We start from the raw sequence: 18898 nt of genomic DNA on the forward strand, positions 1-18898 counted from the left end.
CATGTTATGCCACAAGGTTTTTTTAAACACACGAGCACGTAAATGCATCCTATGTCTAAAATAAGATGCATTTACATAAACGCTTTGTAATGCCCTTGAATCTTGGCCGAAAGTAACACATAAAAAGGAAAGATCTTCTTCTAAAAAAAGTCCTGTTTTCAACACAAAACTCTTTTTTCTAGACGAGCATGCTCCAAGCCTATGAAGGATGGTGTCCAAGAATTCCCTGAAGATGTACTTTATATCGATGGCAAAAGTAACAAAGAAAGCTAGCTTTTATTTGGCACTTTATTAAATTACTGGAAGAAATATGTAAAAAAGAAAAAAGAAGTCCATGTCACGTGTTTAGAGTCCTGAGGCCCAGCTATAGTCCAATTTCCTTAATTTACGAAGTTCTCTTTCCTGAAGTTTTGATAATTTAGATACACCCTCCCCAAAGCACTCTGTTGTCTGGGAAACCTCTGGGACAACTTCAATATCTTCAGATTCCTCTTCAGATTCCTTCTCTTCACTGTCACTCAGCATTTCTGCTTCATCAGCAATTTCACTGGTGCTGTTTAAAAAAAAAAACAGAATTATGTAAAGTGTCTTCTATTTGTCTCAAAAACACATCATTTGTTCACCGAGATCCTAATGAATTGTTGTGGCCCGACAGCAGAGCTGGTAGCAGATTCATACAATGAGGAGGTTGGGGAGGAACATGGGCCAGTCCTGGAGTCTGGGGAAGGCTCTGAGGAGGGCTCTGTGGCCGAGGCAGAGATGGGGCCAGGGCTGTCGAACAGTTATCAGCTGCCTTCAGAGTCAGACATCAGTGAGGCAGACAAACAGCTGGAGTCTGTTCCCAGAGTGTGCATGCACAGAGTTGCCAAAGGGAACAGCTAAAGAACAGGGGTCGACTTGGTAGTAAAGCCACAGGTGGACGGTGAATGGCCCCTCCCATAGGGAATAAAAGAGCAGCAAAAGGGGAAGGGTGTTTGCAGGAGACAATTAGTTCATTCCTGCATTCTTGCCAAGTGTTGCAGCTTCTGAAAGATATCGGCATGGCCACTCTCCAAGCCTGATAAAGGTCAGTAATTGTGAACTATCTTGAAAGACTGTGGGCCAGGACTTTGCTGGAGAAGAATTCATTGTAAATCAAATAAAAGGGGTTTATCAGGACAAGGACTCGGCTTCGTGGTGCTGTGGAAGCCTAGGTCAGAACAATCTCCTGGCAAGAGTACATTCATGCAGTGGGAGTTCCCTTGTGCTATTTGTGGTTTGGTAAGAGTTGAAATCGAGAGGGTTGGAGATTGGCGATCTCCTGGGACTTCGAGCAAAATGCCTGCAGAAAATCTGATCAACACGAGATTGATTTGATTACAACCAAATCCAGGGTATGGATCTTACACTCTGAAGAATCCAAATACTAAGTATGCCTAGCACTCTGGGGCTACCTGTATTCCAAGAAATCCATGAATTCACATGTTCATTCACCAACCATCTTTAATGACATACTCAAATGATTGAATCCCCTCCTCCCTGGAAAAAGCTCCAAAAAGTAAAGAACAATCTGGATGAAAGCAGAGAGAACAGCCCTGAAGGCATTATGGTTATTGGCAGAGATGTCCACTTGTCAAAAAAAATCAGCATAACAATCACCACGTGATCCAAACTCGAAAAGCAAGACTTGGAAAAAAAGGGAACACACTGACCTGCATGGTTGCGCATGAGATTTGGGCCACCTTGAGCTGATATTTCATTTACTTTCCATCATTCAGAACAGAAAGGTAAGTGACCAAAGAAGAAAAACATGGCAAAGGAAAGACATGCGGTGTTTCACATCTTGCACCTTGACTAATCCCAGCAAGGCGTATAAAGAAAATCTTTACAAGATGTTCTACAGATGGCATCTCCCGCCAGCACAGCTATCTAAAATGTTCAAAAATTTGGCCCCAAATTGCTGGAAGTGTAAAAAAACACCAGGCACCTTCTACCATATGTGGTGGACGTGCAATGAGGCAAAAAAATATTGGAAAATGATCCAATCATGGTTAGAACAAATGGTGGGAGAACAAATTATGTTTAAACCAGAAACTTTTCTCCTAGGCATAATACCGGAGGGGTTTAAGAAAGATACACTCTATCTAATTATACATATACTGACTGCAGTGCGCATAACCTATGCACAGCATTGGAAAAAAGAAAATACACCATCAGAGCTAGATATAATCAGAAAAGTGTTGGCCTGTGCAGAAGCAGATAGGCTCACTTTGGAACTTAAAAATAAAGGGGAATCAGAATATTTTGAGGTATGGAATAGATTTTATGATTGGTATAAGACAAGATGACAAGACTGGAACAAACGTATATATGGCGATCGAACAGAAGGACAGACAATGTATTAAGTAGAATAACTGTTAATGGTTGAAACTAGCTGTACATAATGTGAATATATAATGTGATACATACATAATGTGAATGATCACCCTGACCCCGCAGCATTGCATTGTTTTAAATGTAAAAACAATAAAAATATATATATTAAAAAAAAACTAATCCCAGCAAGGGATTGCTGGGATTGATTGAGGGGTGACAGTAGTTGTTTCATTTTTAGAAATCTCTGGACACATGCAGCCTATACGGGTATCTCATCCAAAACAGGGCAATTACATTTTAGTATTTTATCCCTTTTAGGTTTCCTACTTACCTTGTTCTAGGCACCAGCAAAGAGTGAATAAAAAGAGGACATAAGAAAGAAGCTGAAGGTAATACATGTGCTGGAGTATGAAGCAGCTGGGGAGAAAACACAGGCAGGTGAGATTAGAGCACATTTCTTAAGAGGTCATTGTAAATGTATACATTTCTGAGTATGGATTAGATCCATTCTTACTTCTTTAACAGTAGGTGATTCTTGACCTAGCAGGTTCTGCACAGGAACTTTCCCAATATCCATTCCCTCTTTCATTTGCTGCCGATGCTTCCCCAATAACAGGTAAAAAGGAGTCATGGAGATGCTCTCCTCAACTGCTAACTGTAAAGGAAACATGGGGGGAAATACACCTACATTAAGGCATATGCAAGCAATTTTCAAGCAAGGCACAGATATTTACCAAAAGCAGTACAAAACAAGAAAACAGTAGTTTATCTTTGGAGTGCATGCTTGTTCAGCAATCAGGTGCAATAGAATGATAGGCAGTCTTTAAGTAGGTCAGCCTTTGTACCTTGGTGGAACTAGAATATCTATCTATAATATGCTGCTAGCAGAATGAACTGCAGAAAGTATCCCTCAACTTGCTTGGGAGGTACCAGATGAGGAAGGCAAAGTTGAACTAGCAATACTTGACCAGAAGATTGGTGCAATTCATGACTGGCTTAGCACCTGTTCCATGACTTTTAAGAGCCCAAAAACGCCAAGAAAGGTACTGTAAGTCCTTAAGATGAAGGCCAATTGTCATTTGGGATTGCTTTATCTTAACAACCTGATTGTAAATTATAATATATGTTTATACTATTTAAAATAGATTTTTAATTTGGAAAAACTAAATATAGTGCCCATCTTGACCATTCCTTGAATGCAGTATTTTCTTCTAGGCAACCCTCACTCTTTCAACTAAAACAAAGGTAAAATTATCTGCAGATATCATTTTTTACTTAAGCATTCAAAACTTAATTGGCAACTCTCACTATTCATCTTTATTGGCATCCTCCATGTAGCAGTAGATGGGCGTCTCAACCTTTCCCATAGTCAAGTAAAATAACAAATACAGGGTGACTACATGTTTGCCATCTTTTAAAAAAAATTCAATACTATCCTGGCCAAATAATGTGAAAGACAAGTATCCTGTGATGAGGCATGAAAAATTAAGAACAATATGAAAGGAGGCAGTGTTGTAGATGAAGCTGGGGAAATTTTTGACACCACCTTTTGGATTCTGAGGCACTCACTGAGGTAGGCCTCATCTTAAGACGACATTGCATTCTACTCTGAAATATAACTCAGCATTCAAACTGGATTTTCATAAAGTCATTTAGCTACAAAAATTAATACCTGTCTACTGGAAGGCGTAAGTCTCTCTTCTGGGGTCTTTGTGCTAAAAGTCATTAATTCCTACACAATCAGAAGGGGAAGAAAAGCAAGATTACAGATAGGAAAGGTATCCTTCAAATTACGTTGAGTTTTTAAAATGGCACACCACTCAAAGTCCAGAAGCATATGGATATAGAACTAGTGAATTTAAATATGAGATGTGGCTGTGACTAAAACATGGGGGATAATGGAAAAAAATATTTGCTACTATTTGGAATAATGCCTTTCATTTCAAATGTTATCATAGGAAATTTCCCTTCTCTCTACTTGTGACCAAATGACACATTTTTAGTACTGTTGGGGAGAATACATTGCCAAAAAACCCAAGTCCAAGCAATATTGGGATTTAGACAGGCCTAATTTCATGTCAGCATAGTTTTGCTGGCTGGAATTAGATTGCAGGAAAATAACCTATATCTTGACACAGTAAGAGATATGCAAAATGCAGGTTGCTCAGAGAAGCCCATAAATGTCAAAACATTTGACAGAGCAAAACTTCTACAGCTGGCTCAATATACTTTAGCTAGGCTGCAAGAGTGAGAGCCTCTGAACAAATAGGGCCTATTTCTAAACAAGCATGCAGAATGCGTCATTAGTGCTTGAAGTAATATAAAAGGTAAAGGTTCCCCTCACACATATGTGCTAGTCGTTTCCAACTCTAGTGGGCGGTGCTTATCTCCATTTCTAAGCCGAAGAGCCTCCGCTGTCCAAAGATGTCTCCATGGCCATGTGGTCGGCATGACTAAATGCCAAAGACGCATGGAATTCTGTTACCTTCCCACCAAAGTGGTCCCTATTTTTCTACTTGCATTTTTTTTACATGCTTTCGAACTACTAGGTTGGTAGAAGCTGGGACAAGTAATGAGAGCTCACTCCGTTACGTGGCGCTAGGGATTCAAACCGTTGAACTGCCAACCTTCTGATCGACAAACTCAGCGTCTTAGCAACTGAGCCACCGCGTCCCATGAAATAATATGCATGAATGCAATTTCTATAGATGTCCATCTCAGTCAATAATTCTGGGGAGGTTTTTAATTTAAAAAAAATACATTACAATTAAAAATATTAAAAACATTTAAAATAAATAAAAAAATCTGGATTAAATAGACATAGGAGTAGTCAGGAAACAGTGTCTTTAAGTTATTTTTTTTTCTTGTTTCTATCTCCCACTACCACTAAGACAATATTGTAATGAGAGTCTATTGGGGAGACTGGAAATTTCCTTCTAAGTCGTTTTAATAAAGCCAGCACTTACATGTGTTTCGGTCAGAAAATAAAACTGCGATTGGCTAAGCCACTGATATTTTTCGGAAGTAATACATTCAGGCACCTCTCTTGGAACAAAGACAGCCCACTGGACTTTCCCTCTGCAGACATTTCTTTGGATACACAAGGGCCCTGGTTCGCTGGGCTTGAACACAAACACTAAAGCAGAGAAGAATATTTTTAGCCTTTGAAAACAACCCCTCCTGTTTTTCTGACTCGGAGTTGAAGAGTCATTGAGTTACAAAGCCGCAACGATCCCAAGCATGGAGCCCCAGCCTCGATATTGTTATTTGATCTTTTATGAAGGACAATTTAACAATTAATCTGGCAGTAAAGAGCCAAGCTGCATCATTATAATTTTAATGGTATGAGAAAACCACAGCCAGATGACAACTCTTTGATGAGAAATAAGCTACAATGAGCCTTCCCCAACTAGTCCCGTTAATAGATTGGGATTAACAACTCCTTGAATTTCCAGCTACCATGCTGGTTCAAAATCCTAATCTCTTCTTTTGGAGGAAATCAAGGTAGAGATGGTTATTGTTCAGGAAAAGGAACGGTAAAAAAGATTACGATTTTTTTATATAGCCTTCACTTCAACCCATGACAGCTTTTTAACAATGAGATTCAGACATAGTACTCTGTACTTTTTCTGTTATTTCCTCACACAAAATGGCTTATTCATAAAGTGACACAATATTATAATAAGATGGTATCAAGATTACTAGCTTCTCATATTTTCTTCTTCTGTAGTAAACATCTGAAAACCAGAAGCTCCTTTAACAGTAAGATATTAAGTAATTAATAACAGATACATACCCTGAAAGGAAAATAACTCCTTTTATACGTAAGATACCTTTACTCTAAATACAGTGAGTAATTGGGTTTTGATTATCTTAGGATAATCAGAATTTCCACTCTTAATCAATTTTTGGCAGTTATCCATTTCTACCTCAGTGTCCCTCTGTACCTTTACTTATATTCAAGAGGACTCAGCCCTCTGCAGGATCAAAGCAAAGGAAAAGCAAAAGAAAAGATTGAAAATCTAATTTCCCATACGTTTTTGGTAGGATCTAAGTATCCAGGTTCAGCCGAGTTAAAAAATTTGTTTTAAGTGGCATTAAATCTAAAATATTTTTCTAGGCTTGATAATACCACAGCTTGGATCAACCATTCTCCACAAAGTAGAAAGACCTCTTTATTCTCACCATCTGAATATTCTGAGTGCTGAGAAATTGCGGCTATGTTTTCAGACAGATGATCAGGCTGAAGAATGTTGACATGTAACTGGGCACTCCATTCCACTGTAAAGAAAAAAAATAGTCAGGTCAGTAAAAGAACCACAGATTATGAAAACATTTTTTTTCTAGAAAAGGCACAACTTGCAAGAGGGGCAAATTCAATTAAAACACAACTTTTTGAGTAGGATCTGCATAAGGAACGAGGGTAAGAGGACATTCTACAATGATGGCTGGCCTGAAGTTACCCAACAGAATCTCAAAAGTATCCTGAAATCCATCAATCACATTTTGGCCATCATCAGCCCTAAAGATTCTGTTTCATTCATTTGGAAAGGAGAGACCATACATGTTACCAAAGTGGCATGGGATAAGCAGATAGATTCACATTCTGAAATCATGAACTCTTAGAACTCAACTAAGTGCATAATTTACTATTAGTCTTCTTTGAGTTAATAACAAAATATATTAAAATATGCTCCAGTAGACAATTAAGGAAAAGGTAAAGGTTCCGTTCGCACATATGTGCTAGTAGTTCCCGACTCTAGGGGGTGGTGCTCATCTCCGTTTCAAAGCCGAAGAGCCAGCATGACTAAACGCTGAAGGTGCACGGAACACTGTTACCTTCCCACCAAAGGTGGTTCCTATTTTTCTACTTGCATTTTTACATGCTTTCGAACTACTAGGTTGGCAGAAGCTGGGATAAGTAATGGGAGCTCACTCCATTACGTGGCATTAGGGATTTGAACCACTAAACTGCCGACCTCAGCATCTTAGGCACTGAGCCACCACGTCCCTAGAAAACTAGACAATTACTTTTTCTAGAGAAAACTAGACAATTAGTTTTTTCTAAATGTATAGGACAAAGACAATGACACTTCGGCCAAGAGTAAAAACAAACCAAAATGCATAATTTTCATATTATTTAGATCACTCTCTAACACCGCAGTCTTCTCCTCAAAAAGTCAGGAGAGATCTGCTCAATGTTTCAGAGCCAGGAGATGATTGAGGCACCCAAATTATGCAACTCTGCTAGTCCTCTTCTTGTTTCATTTTAGAATATTTTGTCTCGTGGCCTTTTGATTTGTTAGTTGCCTAAATTTCTGTAAATCTTTTATTTATTCCTAAAATAGGTCTTCCTTCCCACCTCTCCTGCAGCTTCTCAAACATCCAATTCTCTGAATTTATAGGAGAGCAATGAAAGGGGACAGGCGGTTATCCCTCTACGAGCTCCACTGCAGGCTATCCACTCTGTCACTGAGTTTCCCTCATGCAGGACTAGCAAAATAACTCTAACATGATTACTAACAGCATCTTAATTATGGAATAAGTTCGTTGGTGCTAGATTACCGTAGTTTTTGGAGTATAAGACGCACTCCCCCCCTAAAAGTGGGTGAAAATTTTGGCCCGTCTTATAGACCGAATACAGGCCTGTTTTTGACCTCCCGAACCCTCCGCATGTCACGTTTCAACCTCTCCGGTGCCCAGGAGCACTCTGCAGTGCTCCACATGTCCCATTTTCGCCAAAAACGGGGTCATTTTTGGCTTCCCGAACCCTCTGCACATCCAGTTTTCGCCCTCCCCGGCCCCCAGAAATACTCTTCAGTGATCTGCACATCCCATTTTTGGCCTGCAAAGTGCTTCTGGGGGCTGGGGAGGGCGAAAAGAGGACATGCGGAGGCAAAAAACTATTTTTTCTTGTTCTCCTCCTCTAAATCTAGATGCGTCTTATAGTCCGAAAAATATGGTACTCATTTCAATTTCTATTTAATGTAAAAAACAAATCATCTAATTTTGTATAATAATTCGACTTAATTCCTTTTTTTAAAAAGCTAGTTTTAAGCTGAACAAAAATCTTGGCCATTCGTCAAAAACATACAGATTAACTCAGTATCTTTTGGCAATTGTACAATTAATAATAGCAAGCAGCTGGTAGTTAGCAAGAGTAATCCAGTGCATGTGCTAGTGGATTAACCTGCCATTTATAGTTAAACATTTACTCAAAGGGTTTTCTTTACCCAGATGAAATCAAAACTGAAGGATTTTGTTTGCACTGACCAATTCTTTCAACTATGGTGTTCCTGTAGCATAAAATGCCAAGGAGAAAAGAAGATACGAGAAATTAAAAACTTACATGAACAATTCAGCAGGTTCCAGCAGCACAAAAAGCCACTGCTGGTGGTGCCAAGGAGATATTTGGAACAAATGAGCCTCCCAAAGCATAGGCTCCTAAAGGAAGGAAGAAAAGGTCAGAATAATTTCCCAACTCTAATCGTGCCAGTAACATTTACTGCTATGTTCGTCAGCATCCAGGATTGAAAACTGGTGGGGAAAGAGCTGATCATTCCCGATTCAGTGAGGTATTTCATAATATGCCCCCTCTACATTAACAAGGCTCTATCTCAGAAACTCATTTCTCAAATTTGGTTGTAAGACTCCTGTGCTGGCAAACGATATATTTCAAAACGATATACTGTATACTCAACAGCAACCTATCTATTACCTATCTAACACATGGTAAATAAAAAGGTCATCTAAATGATACAACATATTGAACTGAAGCCAGAAACATTTCTGCTAGGAATTCTACCTGAAATTTATAATGAAGAGAATATATATTTAACCATTCATGTATTAACCATGGCTAGAATTGTATTTTCACAACATTGGAAAAGTGTAGAGATTCCTGTTGATGAGAAAGTGATAAGGAAAATATTAGAATGTGCCGAAATGAACAGTTTATCATTAGCAAGTAAGGAGAAAGAGCAAACTGAGTATTATATGATTTGGGAAATATTTTACCAATGGTTGAAGAATAAAAAAGGAGTTTGGAAATGAAGAAAGCTAAAAAAAATAAGTAGACAATATACTTAGATAGAGATATAAATAAGATGAAAACTTAGTATGTATATGATGAGAATAATGATGTTTAATGTTAATATGATATTATTAGTAGAAGATATTAAGAAGAAAAATTGAGTTTTATAACGTTTAAATGCTCAATATATTATAATACTAAACTTGGGGAAATAATGTTAATATGAATGTGAAAGATGTGGCAAAAGAGGAACAATGTTGCACAGAGATGCTTGTACCCAGACAACACACTGCATAAGAAAAGATGGGATGTTTATTTTTGTAATTGAAAAATAATAAAACTCTTTATAAAAAAGGTCATCTAAAAAGTCCCTGCAAAAGAAAGGACGTCACTGATGTCCGAGCCAGCTGGACGTTCAGGGGTTAAGATTAGCCAAAGCCTTCCAATTTCACCACTGAGCAACTTTAGTCCTTTTACGTACATCTCCTAGCAGCAACGATACGTGCAGACCTGGGAACAAATTCCATTTTACAACTGTACCATTCAAACCTCCCACAGCAATCAGGCAAATGTTTACACAAAGAGGTTCAAGGAAGTCATTTGAAAAAGAACACCTTCCGAGCAAACGGTTCTGTTAATACCATTTCAGATAACAATGCCCTTTGCAAGTGCTGGCAGGCAGGAGGTCATGATCAATTTTAGAAGTTTGCTGAAAACATCTTGCTGACGGGACAGTAAATTAGGAGGAACTGGTTTTTACTAGCAGGAAAAATGTGAGGCATTGAAGCAGACTTGAGGGCTCAACTGCATTGAGAACTATAGTTGTTAATTTACCTATTTAAGAATATTGTATCACAAGCACTCACACTTAAAAAGGGTGCTCTATTTACTAAGAAACACAAATACAGACATGATCCTTAGTTATAATGAATTGTCAATTTAATCATCCGTGCTAATCAGGCTCCCTTTATGGCTGGGGTTCAGAAATGAATACAAGGGAGGACCAGTGACCTTGCTTGTTATTCCAATGTACATTTCAGTTTCATAGAAGAGCAATTTTACATTCCTTTAGCTCAATTTTTTCCCTTTATCTCTTTTCCCTCATTTTATTCTTACCCAAAGAATTTGATCTTTTAAAGAAAAGATCCCAGCCTAAGCTAAAATTATACATACTGGATATGCTATTCCAAGCACAGAAAATGAGTTAATCTATGAAGACTTTTGTCTCTGTTGTCAGACATTGTTCTTAAAATTAATTAGAGGAGGTTGTAAACTGAGAAGAACATTTCAGACTCACTTCTGAAAACCGCAACATTACACTTTTCAAACCGAGTTTTTAAAAAGTGATTTAAATACAAAACAAGCAAAGCAATAAGAGCCACAAGCATACAAGTACGTACATTATAGTTCCTGGAGGATGGCAGAAAGTGCATTTTAAATCCCACGTTTCAGAATCCCACACTGTGATTGTTTTGTCAAAGCTAACCGCAAGTAAAGAGCCGTCTTCGGAGAAGCAGCAATGCGTAGCTTGATAATTATGATAACTTCCTACAAAATCACAGGTCCAAGTTATGCTTTCATCTGCTGGGGAAGAGGCACAAAGATTTAGGAAAAGGGGATAAATGTTAGCTGTATGGCATGAAAAAAATATCATGTGAGTATTTTAAGTTTGACAAATTTGGTCTGGTTTGCTTGTGAGGTTAACAATTGCATTCACTTGCTCCTTTCCTTGCACAAAAACTTTCCTTGCAATGGGGCAGTGTCAAACTAATGTGAGACCAAGGAGGCCCCATTTTCTTTTTTCACTGGAAGAGAAAGAGAGCTTAGTCATCTTGGTAGTCAGCAGAGCAATTCCACATAAATCGCATACTATTCTCTCTTTTTTCTGAAGCAGAAAAAACCACACATTTCTGGGAAGATTTCTGTCCACTTGAATAGAATCAAGAGACCGCTGTGTGGGAGTAATATTTGCCATGGCAAGCAAAAAAAAGTGGGGGGAAAACCAAACTATACAAGTTAAGGTTTTTTTCTACACAAAATGGAATCCTGCTAAAAGCACGTCCATGTTTAAGTTATGTATTTTTGCTGGCACTTTGGTTCAAGAGAAATCGTAGGTTATCATACACAAATGGGTAGGTTTGCCTGACCCAAACATAAATCCACAGACTTCACTTTTAATTTCACTTCACTATTTACAATCATTAATTTGGGCCCACAGCTGCAGTTTTTCTTGGAATCCATCTCCTTTCAGACCACGTGGAAGAGAGAATTTGATGTCATGAAATGTACATTTAATATAACATCTGGATGTGCCACATCAAGAAACAAACACACACACACACAAAAAACCCAAATACATCACTCAAAATAGCAAGATAGAAACTTCTCTAAATAGGTACTCCTACCTCCACTTAAGTGCCCAGGCTATGAAAATCAGAAATAACTTTCAAGTATAAACAACACAACACAACACTAGGATATTTTAAACAGGGAAAAGCGCAGAAACTTAAAATTAAGGGGGGGGGGGAGAATCTTACATCTCCACAAAAATGGCCTCACAAAACATCACCAAGCTTTCATGACTGAATGTAAAGGGGTAAGAAAATACAGTTACAGAGAATCTCAGGTTTAGTAGGAATTCCTATCCTAGTTGCCACCAACTAGGCGCAGGACAGAGAAACTCAATTATAGCTACACTAAAGTCTTTTTCTCTTGCACTATATATGATTTTATTCCAGTTGCAAAGTTCACAAATGGTCAAATTCCATTGTACATAGAAGTGCTAAGTGACATAGATATGTCTCTCTATGTAGAGATAATTTCTAGATATTAAAAATATATATATTTATTCATGTTGCAAATGAATGAAAGCTACTACTCTCCCCATTTTACTTACTTTCATTGTCTTTATCCACCAGCAGCATCCAGACCTTGAAGTGCCCATCATTGCTGGTTGTTACCAGAACTGGGGTTTCATTTTCAGAACCATCTGTGCCACGGAAACACATCGCTGTTATGCTGTCCTCATGTGGCATATTTATTCGTGTGTTTAGAGTAAAGCTAACATCAAAAAGAAAGAAAGAAGAAAGAAAGAAAGAAAGAAAGAAAGAAAGAAAGAAAGAAAGAAAGAAAGAAAGAAAGAAAGAAAGAAGAAAAAAAGAATGAAAGAAAAAGAAAGAAAGAAAGAAAGAAAGAAAGAAAGAAAGAAAGAAAGAAAGAAAGAAAGAAAGAAAAAATATATTAAAGCATTCCCATGAAGTAAATAGGCTTCAAGGCATGTACTAGTATTATGCTGGGTTGATATATTAAACATTTAATTCACATTAAATAGGTGGCATAATTATTGGATATTATAATTTCCAATTGATGGTGTGGTATTTTTATCCTCAAATAAAAGTGGTACATTCTGTACTGCTGTACCACTGACAGAAATAGTCTGTATAAGAAACAGATCTGGTTTTAAGCCATCCTGATATAAAATGAAGTAGTTGCCTCTGAGTTGGGCTTGACTCCTGATGAATTACACCTAAATATCCATAAATTTGGGGGATACGGCACCCAACTGCTTTGCCATTACCTTATTTTAAAACCTTGCTTCAATGTTCTCATCTACATTAAATAGATCTGATAGAAGAGTGCATCTTTCCTATACAGTAACACTGTTCTATCAAACCCAGATGCTCAAACATTAGAAAGAGGATACAGTAATGTAATGCTTGTAAGACATATCTCTACTTATTGAAACTAGGTGGTAACTTAAAGGTATCACTGGAATTACCCAAGTATCAGAAACCATCTGTTGTATTATTTTAACTATATAAATGGAATGGGAATGAGAAATTTCTGGAACTAGTAGGTTGCTACTAGTTCCAGAAATGTCATCATTTGGTTTTCTAAGTACTGATAATTAGTATGGTCAACTTAGTGCAAATTATATACATTTATACTTGGACAAAAATATATGCCAGTATATAAAAATAGCTGAAACACTGAGAACAAGGTTAATCTGCCTAACAAATCAGTAATGGAGTACACCAGCCTTCTCCAGATTGATGCCCATAGGATTAAGAGCTGCGGTGGCACAGTGGTTAGAGTGCAGTACTGCAGGCTACTTGTGCTAATCACCGGCTGCCAGGAATTTGACCGATTGAATCTCACCAGGCTCAAGGTTGACTCAGCCTTCCATCTTTCTGAGATGGGTAAAATGAAGACCCAAATTGTTAGGGGCAATATGCTAACTCTATAAACCATTTAGAGGGGGCTGTGAAGCTCTGTGAAGTGGAATATAAGTTCAAGTGCTATTGCTATAGGTAAGTTGAACTTCACCGCTTTGACTGTCATACTGTAGATGGGAATGCAGAGGATAGAAATGTAAGATTAAATAATTCAGCACACTAACACAAATCACCGATTTCTTCCTGCAAAGCTAACTCTCCCTGAAAAAACAGTTACTTTGCAATATGTCATGAACTCACTGCTCTGCTTCCCCGTGGCCTCTGTTCCCTGTGGCTCAAAATAACACCACAAAAATGCCAATCATGAAAAAGTGGCATGTCCCTGGGCTCATGAGATACTTGACGGCTTGGCCTTCATTCTCCATGGCTAGAAGCAAAATCTAGGCTTTAAAATGATCTCAGGATATGTTAGTGCTCTGCAACATGGCAACTATAGTAATATGACTCCCTTTGCCAACATAAATTCAAACATGTTTAACCTTTGTGTCTGCTCATTGTAGGCCCAGAGCTTCAGCTGCATCTCAAGCTCGCTGCCACTTCCTTGCCGCTGTTCCACGGTAGCCAGCCAGTCGCCTTTGGAATCAAACACAGCTTTCACTAACTCAATCTGGTCAAGACCGGACTGATGAATATACTCCTGCTGCACAACATCCAGCTATGTATTTCAAAGAGAGATGGAGGAAGGGAGGGAGGAAGAGAGAGAAGCAAAAGAGTTGACTAAGTCCAGGTATCTTTGGAGGCAAGTCAAAAACAAATCAGAACAAAAGACTTTGCAGCTGGTATACTATCAATCTCCTCTAAACTGAGCAATATAGTTAGTCCTTGACTTACAACGGTTTGTTTTGTAACAGTTCAAAGTTACAACAGCATTGATCCGGGGATCATGTGGTCACCTTCTGCAACCTTCTGATAAACAAAGTCAATGCGGAAGCCAGATTCACTTAATAACCATGTTACTAGCTTAACAACTGTAGTGATTCACTTAACAACTGTTGCAAGAAAGGTCGTAAAATGGGACAAAATTCACCTAGCAACTGAAATTTTGCCTCAATTGTAGTTGTCAATTGAGGACGCTTGTACAAGAAAGGAGGCACTCTAAAATTAGTATTGTATTACTTGTATATCTTCCATTCAAAGCTTTTGCACACCTCCGTGCACAATTCAACCATCAATATCACTTTATATCACCATATTTATTTGATTCTGTTCAGAAACTCAAACGCTCTTTCAGCCCACTGACCCTTTATCCTAATGGCATCAATGACTTGTACTTATACATGGCAGAGTGTACATTTTGCCCCCATATCATGTAGCCTTTTCTAATGTCAGCAAAACTTACCTTGAAGTTCTTCACCTTCTTCCTTTTCACTCTGCTTATTACATTCCCATCCCTACTCCCAATTCACATCATCACACAACTCATGGCTATCCCTTACACAGAGACAACTCCCTTAATTTTCACACACAAAAAGAACCTTCCCTCAGCAACAAGGCATTGTTCCCTCTACCTTGAGGATTGCATTTAAAAGACACATATTTAACAACTTGTCTAGTAAATAACTAGAACAGGGGTGTCACACTCAAGGTCCACAATGTGGTTGGATCTGGCCCATGGGGCTGTCCTGGAAAATTTAAGGGGCCGGCCCTGTCGCTTCAGCCCAGTCTACCCATATCGCCTCGGCCCGATCTACCCAATGCCAACAGTTTGGGGAGTGGCATCAAGCTGGCCACACCCACCCAGCTGGCCACACTCATCAGCCATGCCCAGTGAGTGGCTTCAAGCTGGACTTCAAGCTGGACCCAGTGAGTGGCTTCAAGCTGGACACACCAACCCAGTCAACCATGCTCGCCTGGTCCCGAGGTCAACCACAGCCCTGATGTGGCTTTCAATGAAATTGAGTTTGACACCCCTGATCTAGAACAATCCACTAGCAACCTTGAAGCTTCTTCCTTTCCATTATCTCCTTGAGTAGATGAAGACAAACCTACTGCTAAGTTCTAGTTCCCTACTATTAGTTTACCTTGTAAAATACATTTTTTTCAGCCTGTTATGAGATCAATAATGGGTATTTTCCTTCTCTGCTGTTAGAATGGAAACAGAAGCTCTTTTGTAAGCTAATAACCTGCCTGGATTTACAAGGCTTTATCACATATTTGCTAGTTTAACTTACATTGTACAATAGTTTATCACTTTGCAGGGAATAGAATTGCAGATGTCCAGGCTTGCCATTTAGTACTAAAGCTTTCGTTCTTGGATCAACTATCAAGCCAGTCTTGACATCACTGCCTGAAAAAAAAGAAAAAATGGCATTTCTCCTTAAAACACAAACACAATTTCAACACCACTACCACCCCCATCCCCAAACATTACACTACATACCTTTGATTAATCCTTGGATTACCGCAGAAACTTTCAAGTTGCTATGTATGATTACTATCTCTGTGTGTATTAAAAAAAATAGTTAATATACATCAGAAATAAGGCTCACAAAAAGTAAAGTTATCATCTACAATTGGACAATTCAGAATATCTACTAGATCAGGGGTGTCAAACTCAATTTCATTGAGGACTGTATCAGGGTTGTGTTTGACCTGGAAGGGGGGGGGGCATGGCCAGCTCGACATCACTCATGTTGGGGACGCCTGTGGTGGCCTGAGCACTCTGCCAGTGAAAACAGGCTCCTGAGCTCCATTTTCGGCTGTGACGGCCTCCTGCAACCCTCTGCCAGTGAAAACGGAGCTCAGGAGGGCCATGCATGGCCCTCTCAAGCTCTGTTTTTGCTGGCAGAAGCACCGCGGGCCGATCCTACGCTGTTTCCAGGGTGCCCCTATGGGCCAGATCTAAGCACCCCATGGGCCAAATCCAGCCTGTGGGCCTTGAGTTTAACATCTCTGTACTATACGGTAAGATACTTCTATTAGGAAAAAGAGCTTGCTTTTGATGGCATTTAAAATCTTGGGATCATTTCTGTAATTAGTCTTGGAACAGTTTGGTTGAAGCAGCAACCAACAGTACTGTTGAGCAGCTTTGACAGAGGCCAGCAAACCTCTTTCTAGGATAAGACTTTGAAGTTAACCAAATGCTACCTGACCTCAAAAGTAGACCTATGCAATGCAAAGCTATTATTAAAGGCTGTTCAAAATCAAAATTAATTTAGAATAAGGTAACAGGACCATTTTCTAGTATAAGTCACTCTAAGTAGCTAACTCCCACCTGTACAACACTGATGGAGTATAGGTAGCTACCAGATCTTGATAAGATTTCAAGTTCTAGCTTGTCTAATCAGCACAGTAAGTTATGGAAATTGGACTCCAAAATATCCCATGGCCCCCCAATAACTCCCCATTCCAGAGCCATAATTTTGGGACTAGGTCATGGGGTTTGGGGGGAGTCTGCTGTAACTTCGAAGGGTTCTAAGCGATCATTTGAGGTTTGTGATTGGCTAGTGGTTAGAATGCAGTACTGCAGGCTAACTCATTGCTCACTCCAGGAGTTCGATTCCGAGCAGCTCAAGGTTAATGCAGCCTTCCATCCTTCCAAGGTCGATAAAATGAGGAGCCAGATTGTTAGGGGCAAGAGGGGCTAACTCTGTAAACCACTTAGAGAGGGCTGTAAAGCACTGTGAAGCGGTATATAAGTCTCAGTGCTATTGCGTTTATAATAAATGTCATATGTTAAATCAAAACCAATTACAAATCTTCCTGATTTGGTCTTACTGTTATCGGAATGTGAAGTACAAAGAAGAGTTCCATCAGGTGAGACAGAGATATGCTGTATCATGGCTCCTAAACGAGGCAAGAATTCCTTTTTAGCATCTGACCCATCTCGCCACTGAACCAGCACTGATTCAATCCCACCACTCAGGAGGCTAGTGCCTGTTGTTCCAAACAAAAAAAATAAATGAGTCAGAAGGCAGATGAATCAATTAACAACTAATAAGAGAATAACTTATAATAACTTACAGTAAAAATATTTATTTTATTTTATTTATTTCTTGGATTTCTAAACCGCCCCCTCTCCCAAAAAGGGACTCGGGGCAGTGTACAGTCAAATGCAGATAAAAATACAATAATATAAAACAATTAAATACATTTGGATGGAGGAGATAAGGCTGTACAAGAAATAAATATACTATAAAAACCCTAAAAACATCCCCAATTAAAATACCCAAACCCAATTAAGATATATCCCCGGGAGGTAAAACTAAGAGAGTGCCAGGCCAGCTGATTGAAATAGGTGAGTCTTTAATTTTTGACGGAAGGAACGGAGGTCGGTGGTAGTTCGAATATCAGGGAGGAGGTCATTCCAGAGGGTTGGGCCCATCACAGAGAAGGACCTACTCCTAGGTGTCGCCCGCTGACATTGCCTAGCGGACGGCACCAGAAGGAGTCCCTCCCTGTGTGAGCGGATAGGTCGCAGGGACGTGTGTGGTAGGATGCGATCCTGCAGATAACTAGGTCCTATGCCATGGAGCGCTTTAAAGATGGTAATCAATACCTTGAAACGCACCCGAAAGGCCACAGGTAGCCAGTGCAGCTCGCGCAGGAGAGGTGTTACGTGGGAGTAACGTGTACTCCCCATGATAACCCGCGCGGCTGCGTTCTGAACTAACTGCAGTCTCCGGATGCGTCCCAAGGGAAGCCCCATGTAGAGGGCATTGCAGTAGTCCAGGCGAGACGTCACCAGCGCATGAGTGACCGTGCGCAGGGCACTCCGGTCCAGTAGGGGGCGCAATTGGCGCACCAGGCGAACCTGGTGGAACGCCCCCCTTGCCACGGCTGCCACATGGTCCTCCATTGACAGCCGGGCATCAAGGAGGATGCCCAAATTGCGCGCCCGCTCCACAGGGGACAGTTGTTCGCCCCCTATGGCCAGCGATGGTGTCAGCTGGCTGAACCGAGGTGCCGGTACCCACAGCCACTCGGTCTTGGAGGGGTTGAGTTTGAGTCTGTTGTCCCCCATCCAGACCCCGACGGCTTCCAAACACCGGGACATCACTTCGACAGCCTCGTTGGGGTGGTTTGGGGTTGAAATGTACAGCTGAGTATCATCAGCGTACAGGTGGTACTCAACCCCAAAACCACGGATGATCTCATCCAGCGGCTTCACATATGCGTTGAACAGGAGAGGCGAGAGGACCGACCCCTGTGGCACTCCACAAGTGAGTGGCCTCAGGGACGACCTCTGCCCCCCTGTCAACACACATTGCTTCCGGTCAGAGAGGTAGGAGCCGAACCACCGCAAAACGGTGCCTCCGACTCCCATCCCCTCCAA

At 40.0% G+C, this 18898-nt stretch overlaps 1 protein-coding gene across 3 annotated transcripts in view; it reads right to left on the reverse strand.

Annotated features, from left to right (window-relative positions):
- Positions 1 to 270: 270 nt before the first annotated feature.
- The window catches only part of WDR75 (WD repeat domain 75), a 32811-nt gene continuing 14183 nt past the window's right edge, over positions 271 to 18898 (reverse strand). For 2 of the 3 annotated variants that reach the window (XM_081935174.1, XM_081935176.1), the window contains exons 9-21: positions 17341 to 17499; positions 16004 to 16063; positions 15795 to 15910; positions 14103 to 14278; positions 12285 to 12448; positions 10789 to 10972; positions 8705 to 8799; positions 6541 to 6636; positions 5322 to 5491; positions 4028 to 4087; positions 2870 to 3010; positions 2687 to 2772; positions 271 to 553 (exon numbers count right to left, since the gene is read on the reverse strand). In XM_081935174.1, the coding sequence (XP_081791300.1) occupies positions 346 to 553; positions 2687 to 2772; positions 2870 to 3010; positions 4028 to 4087; positions 5322 to 5491; positions 6541 to 6636; positions 8705 to 8799; positions 10789 to 10972; positions 12285 to 12448; positions 14103 to 14278; positions 15795 to 15910; positions 16004 to 16063; positions 17341 to 17499 (1715 nt within the window). In that variant the 3' untranslated portion in view covers positions 271 to 345. The remainder of the gene's footprint in view (positions 554 to 2686; positions 2773 to 2869; positions 3011 to 4027; positions 4088 to 5321; positions 5492 to 6540; positions 6637 to 8704; positions 8800 to 10788; positions 10973 to 12284; positions 12449 to 14102; positions 14279 to 15794; positions 15911 to 16003; positions 16064 to 17340; positions 17500 to 18898) is intronic. The other variant, XM_081935175.1, reaches the window with a different exon arrangement.

Source organism: Natrix helvetica (assembly GCF_964273705.1).
Source record: "Natrix helvetica genome assembly, chromosome: 1".
Lineage (NCBI taxonomy): Eukaryota > Metazoa > Chordata > Lepidosauria > Squamata > Natricidae > Natrix > Natrix helvetica.